This window comes from Melospiza melodia, chromosome 3 (assembly GCF_035770615.1).
Source record: "Melospiza melodia melodia isolate bMelMel2 chromosome 3, bMelMel2.pri, whole genome shotgun sequence".
Taxonomy (NCBI): Eukaryota; Metazoa; Chordata; class Aves; order Passeriformes; family Passerellidae; genus Melospiza; species Melospiza melodia.
This window is the reverse complement of record NC_086196.1, coordinates 51,788,440-51,797,692: the sequence shown is the minus strand read 5'-3', so window position 1 is coordinate 51,797,692 and position 9,253 is coordinate 51,788,440. Positions and strand designations below refer to the sequence as shown.

Sequence of the window (9,253 nt, the reverse complement as noted above, 5' to 3'; positions counted from 1 at the left end):
AGACCGTGTTTACAGAAATTGAGTTCTCTGTAAACAGGATCGAGGCTGCTACATGTAGCTATGTTACTACAAAGAGTACACGCGCCTCAGTTTATCAGGAGTAAATGTACGGCGCCTTGCAGCACTTGAGGGACAGGAGATTTCAAAATGAAGCTTGTGTTTTCTTTCTAAGAAAGTCCAGAAAGTTCCTTCCAAGCCTCATCTCAAGGTAATTAGAAGATTTCCATTATTACAATTTGATGTGCAAATAACAAGTTAGCAAACAAGCACAAAAATGCAGTTAAAAGAAAAGTCAAAGCCCCTTTCAGGAAAGGTTCAAAGGATGGCTTAAAAACCTGTGAAGTTTTAATGATGAAAATTGTTATGAATTATAAAATTATAACTAAAGAGTGAAGAGTACTTCTCCATTGTGATTAAGGATGTCTTGAAAGATTCACAAGGACTTCTGTCTTCACCACTTGTCTCTGCACTGAAACTCCCACATCTTCTTTCCTCCGTGTTACTGGACTTTATAAAACCATTTTCAAGGACTTAACTATGTTAATTATGTGATTTAATCACAACCTGCTCCAGATCTGTGGTGACAGGGAGTGATTTATTTCACACAGCGATAAGGAGGCCAAATTAATTTTATATTGACCCTGCTGAAGTTATTTGAATCATAGATAGATCTCACACTTTTTTGCTTTGTATGCATCAAACAGTGAAGATAACTGTTCAGTAATAACAGTCAAAACATGCTTTTACCACATATGCATGCACATTTCAGTAAAACAGGACTGTCATTTCAGGGATTTCAGGTATCTCTGTACATGTTACATCTCTATACATGTTGCTCCATGCACACATGTATTTGGTAATAGCTAAAGTCTTGGATCCTGTGAAAATGAGTAATTGAGAAAATGATATGTGCCTGCTTAGATGATTATGAGCCATTACAACATGGGGCTTTAAATGTAGTACTTCTCTTTTTGACACCAGACAGTATTTTTGTTTCATTCACTGGGTGTGGTCAGTGGAAAGAAGCCCCAGACTGAAACTGGTAGGGAGCCACTGCTCCTGTGCTATGTCTGTTTAGGAAAAAAGTGAGTGAGCAGAACATCTGTCATCCTGCATTTCTTTAGGTCCAGGGTTCTATTAATTTAATTATATCTTAGAATCTTACAAGACTGTCTAGATTCATGCCATTTTACCTTTTTTTCCTTTTTTTTCCTCTTTCCTGCTAATGCAAATATCAAAGTTGTGTTCAAACCCAGGTCTAGAAAAGAAACTTTTCTAGGTTTTAAAATTCAGGAATCATGAAATTAAATTAAAATTCGTTCCAACTAATTTTGGCAACCGACTTGAACAGCATGAAAATGAACAGCAAATGCTTGTGCCAAACAGGCAAATGCAGCCACATTTTACTTATCTACCTGCATTTGCATATTTTGTGTTAGCAGATCTGGACAAACAGTTGGGTTGTGTGCACCTTGACATGTAACAGATTTTTTTTTTCTTCTAAAACAGTTGCTAATCAATTTGGTAATTATTACTTGTCTCATTTCACAGTTTTACTCTAAGCAGTCTTGTTGATTTAAATTATTGATCTTGAAACTACTCATCTGCATGACATTAAGTGCACCCTTTGCAAAACCAGGTCATCATTCAGGACATTTCTGAGCACAATGACAATTAACATCCTGCTTATTATGATTCTGATTCTAGCTTGATCACTTTAAAAATAATATCATTACATAGGTAGGCTAATAAGTAAATTAATAACATATTAGCCTCCAGCTTGAGTTTTTTCAGCACAGCAAAATTTTCCTTTACATAAAAAAACAGGTTATTACTGTTGCTTGTGAGGAGGAAGTGGTGGTTATTTTCAATTTATCTCTGTACCTTTAACTAATGCTGTTATTTCTTGTTTTCTAAATTAGAGTGTGCACTTGTTGAGGCTGATGGTAAATGTGCTTGAGGCAGTCAAAAGAATCACACATCCTCTTTCACCTGGCCATTAGACGATTCTCAAATTGGGTAAGTACTAAAATAAAACAGGTAATCTGTAATCTGTTCATATGTCTGGCAAATGTGTTAAACTGAACATGTAAATGGGATTCTACTTACAAGGATGGACTACTCTTAAAAGTACTTAATTTTTTTCTTCACTGAATTTTTTTCTTCATTTTTTCTTCAGAATTCTGTATTTTCCCCCAGGTCAGTCTTTATTCATTGTGTTTTGTTTGTATAATTCAAATAGTATATTTGCTCTTAAGATTGTGGTTTAGTCTTATGTTTGAATACTTGCACACTGCTTTCATAATGAAAAGAAATGTGATGATGTGGATAAAGTGAAAACATACTAAGCCCAAAAATTCAAGGCTTATATATTTAATATTCAGAACAAAGGTGGTTTTGAGGTGCACATGCACAGACATGTACTACCCATATATATTATATAACCAATATTAGGACACACCATCTTATATATAAATATATGAAAATTTACTTTTGTATTTACCTAATGCATTAATGCCAAATGAAGATGTAAATATGCAGATTATAAATTATAAAGTGCCTACTGGAACACTGTTAGAAAGATTTAAATTGAAAAGGATATTTTGTTTATAAGAGCTATGATTCAACTTCCTCAGCAGCCAGTGCATCTTTTTAACAACTTCTGCGAATGCTGTTTCAAATTCAGAAAAGGAAGTCAACTCAAGAGATTTAAATCAGGTCTAAATCTGATCTCTGCAATTCTGATTTCAGTTTGAGTCCTTTGCTACAACTCTCATACTAGCCATCCTCAGGAAGCTCCTACTGGCCTAAACTTTTGTGAATAAGTGTGTGGCTGGTGTTGCCTTTTTGAATTCCCGTAGGATCAGGAGGACATGCATCTCTGTTTTAATGAGTATTTGTTGTTCCCCATATGATCTCTGCTGAGCTCTTCTGCGAACTAAAGAGCCTTTTCTTAGTAATCATCTGAAGAGAGCTCCCTTCTTAGCCCTCCTTCCAGGCTGTGGGAAATACCCATGGCTCCCTTTCTCCTAAATGCCTTCACCCAGTCACCTTCCTTCTGTATGTTATGCTCATGTTTCAGTGTGGCTTTGTCCAAGTGGAATGAAGAGTGACTTGTAGATAGAAGATATGTTGTCAGACTCTCTTTGTATATTTTAACCATGTTGGTCTTAAAAAGACATGAATGGCACACACTTAGAATGATATTTTTCTTGCAACAATAAAATAACAGTTTCTAAAATAATAACCTAGACAGGTCCCCCTTTAATTCTGTCCATCTGAAGAATTTCTGTAGCTGCCAAGTACAAAGAGTAACAGAAACACCAAGCAAGATCATGAGTGTCTGGATGAGATCATAAAGTGTAAAGCAGTGGACAGTGACTAAAATTGTGCAAAGAAGGGCTTGGGGACCACAGCCCCTGGTTAATTGCATAACGTGCCTGCTGGCCCTATACATCTCTGCACTTCTGACAGACACCTTTAAGTTGTTTGAGATTTTCTTCAGAAGGTGCTCAACCACTTTCAGGCTGTCATATTCCTGCAGCTTCTAAAAATCAGTTTTGAAAAGCCAACAGACAAAGCTGGAGAGATAGTTAAAGATTTGTTTAAAGGGCAGGAAATCCAGATAAGCTGTGATGCCTTAGCTGCATCATATAGTTTAGGTCTTTACCCAGTTGCAGCCCTCTGTTAATAAGCCAGCATCCCCACATGAGTCATCCTCATTATGCTTTTGGAGAGTGTTCAGTCCTTTCCCTTCCCCAATTTCCCCGTTGTATCTGGACTTCATCTGCTCCACTTTTACAAAGTCTCTCTCATTTTCAACATTAGGTAATTCCCAAACAAGAAGGTTTTGGTTTTGTAGACTTAAAGCTGACCCATGTGCTCTTCCCAATTGGTGACACAGCTAGCAAAAAAGCAGAAAAACTCTAGATAAAACTGGCCTTCACAGCCTTGACAAATATGGGACCTCATGTCATCCTGTCCCTGAAATTAATGCTTAAACACTGCTTTTCTGGTAGGTGCAGCTCTCAGACAGCAGCTAGTGGAAAGAAGGAAAGGACTGAACTTATGCAAGGGGAGTCTGAGGAATGAAATCTCCTGTCCATGAGCTCCTGTGTGAGGTGGAACAAGTTATTTAAGCCCAGCTTCCCGCATGTGGTCACCAATGGCATGTTCCCCATTTTATTTTTCTGTGGCTTTAGACTCTGTGATCTGATTTGCAGAAGTCTAATCCTGGATGCAAACAGTCAGTGGATTTAATCCTTTACCTAGCTGAAGTCCTTCATAATTTTGAGTACTCTTAGAAGTGATGTTGAGGAGGATACATGTCTCAAACTGAACATCTTAAGTGATACTTAACTCTAATGACTCAGATTCTCCCTTTTAAACAAAGGTGGTAATACTTCTTCACCACAGGGCGTTGTGCAAATTAAGTAAGCCCCATCTGTAAAACAGTTAGGTATCACAGTGATAAAAAACCCAATATTTTTCTTAGTGTGCTGTCTGAACTGCACACTGAACATTGCACGGTAAATCTGTGCACTGAGCAAAGATAAAATAGGAGTACTTGGTCTGTTCATACATTGGGTACTATCCTTTGCACTATAAGAAGATATTATTCTTTTGCTCTTCTATTACTTCATTAGTGTAATAAAAAAGGACAAATAATATGTTGAAAGTGCTGAGACACTGATAAAGGGTCAGACTGGGAAAAAGGGTAAATTGTTGCATTACTGTTATGAAGTATACTAAGGGAGTGCTGTTTATATTTTCCATATTTCCCTCAATACATGGATTGCCATTGTCATACAGAAGTTCTCAAAGTAAAATTTAATTTATTCTAATTTCTTGTGTGCAAATTTAATGTGAAATAGCGGTCACATATTCTCATATGTCATCTATTAGCCTATGAAAAAACATTCAATATTTAAGTCTGCGCCCTTAATAATACTGATAAAACCTATTCTCTTTCTACAACTGCACATTTTGTAGAGATGTGTGATTTGTTAACATGCTCCAGTGATGAGATTCTGTTTTGAGTAGGTTTTATTCCCAGTTTTGTTTTTCTACTCATTCAGACTTCTTATGCTGGTTTTCTGATCCAATCTACTTTATTTTCTTTTCAGAAATACTTGGGAAAATATTTTGAGGTCCTTCTCAACATATTTTTCTGAGAAGTGCACTGTCAAAATGAATTTTGTAAGTACCTAATTGATAAACTGTGTTAGTATAGCAATAAAACAATGACTCTATAAGACCCAGTTCCTTGAGGCTGCAGATCCAAACACTGTAATTTCAGGAGTGAAAATCTGAAAAGATGTTTCTGTCAGCAGAGTTCACTGTCAAAGCACACTGTTTATTGGATTTTCACTACAGGTGTGGTGTTTGTGGTGCAGGTAAATGTCAGGCTAGCTATCATAGACTGCCTCTCTAGCTGGTAGAGAGAAGTAATCAGTTTTGGGCTTGATTTAGTCAGCTACATTAGTATGAAATGCATAGCATGCTAGAAAGGCCTGTTTGCCTTGTGTGATGGTAAAGGAAGACTAGACGCCTAATTTGAATTCCGAATTTTACACTGTAGAGTCTTCTGTGACAGCAGACTTGTCCTTTCTGCACAATGTATTTAAATATTAGGGCCTTTGGGATATGCAAAAGGATTATTTCCACATTTGTATTTTAAGTATGATTTAATGAAATTGCCTAGATAGTTCTTACGAACCTTGTCTGTAGTGTTAAATGCATTTGTAATTGGAATGTGTGGCCAGTTATTTGTAATGTTTCTACCATAAAGATAAAGATTACCATCTGTGTGTTGACTGGTGTTCTCCTTTGCTACAGACAGACCTTCGTACCACGGATTACCCCTATTATTCAGACTATGCTTCTCTGATCACGCCACCTTGTTCTAAGCTGGAAGTCAGGAACTTCACAAAAGCATTTCTGCCAATTGCATACTCATTGATTTGTATCATCGGCCTCTTTGGCAACATCTTTGTGGTGATGACCTTTGCTTTTTATGAAAGAGCCAAGTCCATGACGGATGTATACCTCTTCAACATGGCCATAGCAGACATACTGTTTGTTCTTACTCTTCCTCTGTGGGCAGTGAATTACGCTGCTGATGAATGGCTTTTTGGTGATTTCATTTGCAAAATGACTAGAGGTATCTATGCAATCAACTTCAGCTGTGGCATGCTGCTTTTGGCCTTCATCAGCGTGGACCGGTACATTGCTATCGTACAGGCAACAAAGTCCTTTAAACTCAGGGCAAGGACCCTCGCACATAGTAAACTCATTTGTTTGGCAGTGTGGATATCATCAATTTTAATCTCTAGTCCCTCTTTTCTGTACAATGAAAGTTACAGCTTCTCCATGAATGAAACCAAAGAGATTTGTGATCACAGATCTGCCAGAATGTCTGAAAGCACAACGCTGAAATCGCTGCTGCTATGGCTACAAGTTGCATTTGGATTTTTTATACCTTTCATATTCATGCTTTTTTGCTACACCTTCATTGTCAAATCCTTACAACAAGCTCAGAATTCCAAAAGAAACAAAGCAATTCGTGTGATTGTATTAATTGTAGCTGTTTTCCTAGCTTGCCAAGTACCTTATAACATTGTTCTTCTCATAACAGCTGTCAACATGGGCAAGATTGACAAATCTTGTGACAGTGACAAGATAATGGCTTACGCAAAATACACCACTGAAGCCATAGCATTTTTACACTGCTGTGTGAACCCTGTGCTCTATGCGTTTATTGGAGTGAAGTTCAGAAGTTATTTTGTGAAGCTAATGAAGGACCTATGGTGCAAGAGACACAAGAAAGACAATAAACGTAGTTCAAGGACAAACTCTGATACTTATCATTCAAGACAGACTAGTGAAATTCTGACTGACAATGGATCATCTTTTACTATATAATACAATTTGAGCAACATTAGGACTAAAGGAGTCTTCTCACCAAGGAACCCAAACCAATGTCACTGTGCATGTGACAGAAAGTCATCTGAGCTTCTCTGTGCCTCTAAATGAGATCCACTGATCTACACCATTCTTTCAGGAAATTAATTTAGATAAAGGAATAATACTCTTCTGTGTAAAACTAAAGCTATTCACTTCTCTTAATGCTCTTCTAAACTACATTCTCTAGAAATTATAAAGAAAGTGAAATTTAAAGAGGAACCCTTGTCATTGTGTAAAGAAAAATTGCATCTCATCTGTCCCACAACATTGAAATATCCCCAAAATAATAAGTAAATGAATACGGTTATGTCTAGGTTTTTTCTTACATTTATGTTGTTTCTGTTAATTACTTCTGCCTGGAAATCCTAGTGAAGTGTAGCTGTCCACTGGGCTTATATTGCAGACAGGTCACTTTGTGACAATACTAACCCAAAGAGATGGCATTTGAGCAAAGTATGACAAGGAATGCAAACTGCAAAATGAAAACAAACAGGCTCAGGACTGCTGACATAGCTGAGTGCTTGGTCTTATAAATCTTTGACCAATGCTATTCTGAGCAGAGAGTGAAGCTTTGCTAGAGTTTCCTCTCATTGTTGGCACGGGATTCAGATGCTGGAATCCAACAAAGCCGATAACATGATGAATATCTCTGTGAAAAGTTGCCTCTTTCTAGCTGAAGTTCACACTCTGTCTTTTAAATGGCAACTAACTGGATAAAACTGCAATTATTCCAACACAATTTGTTGGGATGTGATAAGTGATGAAATATGAAGCATTTCTTTGTATTTAGCTACCGCTAGCAAAGATTCCTTAGGAATGCATTTACCAGCTCAAATGTGCACATATATAGTTTCAGAAGTTAGTTAGAAGTTATTGTCTAAAAAAAGAGCAGAATCTGATGTAATTCAGCCAAAATTTTTACTGAGGCAGTATTTGACTCACTATGAATATAGGAATATTTATAATAAATGCAATTTGTTTTACTCAGCCTTGACTCTTCAGCAAATCCTCAGTGGATCTTCTGCTTATTGAGTGAGCTTTACCACTGTTGCAATCACTGTGGGACAGTGAGATAGACAGAAGCAGATGAAGATCCCTTGAGGAAATCATTAACAGGGCACATGAAACTAGTACTGCCTTGGCTGGTACAATCTATCCTTGTTTCCACTCCAGTGTCAGGTTTTTAAATATCAGTACCAGATGTGATAAAGATTGCATATATGTATCATAACCGAATAGCAATTTTGCAAGAATATGATAGAAAACTATGTAAATACAGATGCATGCATTTGCTGTACATAGCAATGATGATTTTCTGGAAGAGAAGTCAGCAAATAAAAGTTGTAACTGAAAAGGAAAAAATCCCCTCATATCTAAGAGTTCTGTTCTACCTGTGTTGCCATGAAACATTCTTTTACCCCATGCAAAATCTGTCACATCTGTACAGTCTGTCCATCATGGGCTCCCTGAGTGAATGTGCCCCGGGGTGGGAAGTTGAGAGCTGAAGCAGCTGCAGCAGCTCTTGGGCAGAACCTCCCAAAGCTCCAAAGTGTATCCCCCACCTCCTGCCACCTCACTGCCATGCCTGCATTGGCCTTCAGCCTCTGAAAAACACAAACACTGCCCCAGTGGGGTTCAGGGGCCAGACAGCAGCCAAGGGACAGTCACTGACTGGGCACTGTCCCACTGTAGCCCCACATTTCTCTTCACAGAGAAAAGCAAGGCATGAGTCTTCCGAAGAATATTTCTGGGCTTCACATTCTCTGAACATCAGAGAAAGAAAACACAATTCTTGCCATTTGCTGTGCCTGTGTTGTGCCAAAGTGGAATACAACATGGAGATTGTTTACTCAAAGTCATGGTGTTTTGTTTCCTTGGCCTATCAGGGCCAAGAGTGTGTGTATGTCGGGACTGTGGGGTGACAATCATGAGACTGAGTGCAGTGCAGAGCAGTTGTGTGCAGGGTTGAGTGCTTGGCAGGTTCAGTTTTAGATGTATAGAATAATATAGTATAATAAAGTAATTAATTAGCCTTCTGATATCAATGGAGTCCTCCTCATCACTCCTCCTTTATTGGGGCCCTCACAGCACAGCTATAGTCCCACCAGCAGTGACTTGCTGATGGACCCGGGAGAGGGCAGGGAAAGTGTGCCATAGCCTTCCTGAAGTGGTTGGGGGAAGAGCATCCTCCCTCACGGGGAGGACAGAGAAAGAGAACAAAGCAGGGTCTTGCTTTGAAGGAGCAGGAAGACCTGGGCCTGGGAGGACCTGGGCCTTCCCCAGAGAG

General features: G+C 38.3%; 1 protein-coding gene across 1 annotated transcript; it reads left to right on the top strand.

Moving 5' to 3' along the window:
* Positions 1–1,920: 1,920 nt before the first annotated feature.
* On the top strand, positions 1,921–8,247 carry CCR6 (C-C motif chemokine receptor 6). Its single transcript, XM_063153477.1, has 3 exons — positions 1,921–2,019; positions 5,127–5,199; positions 5,839–8,247. The coding sequence occupies exons 2-3, from the start codon at positions 5,191–5,193 to the stop codon at positions 6,922–6,924; spliced, it is 1,095 nt and encodes a 364-aa protein (XP_063009547.1). The 5' UTR covers positions 1,921–2,019; positions 5,127–5,190; the 3' UTR covers positions 6,925–8,247.
* Positions 8,248–9,253: the final 1,006 nt, after the last annotated feature.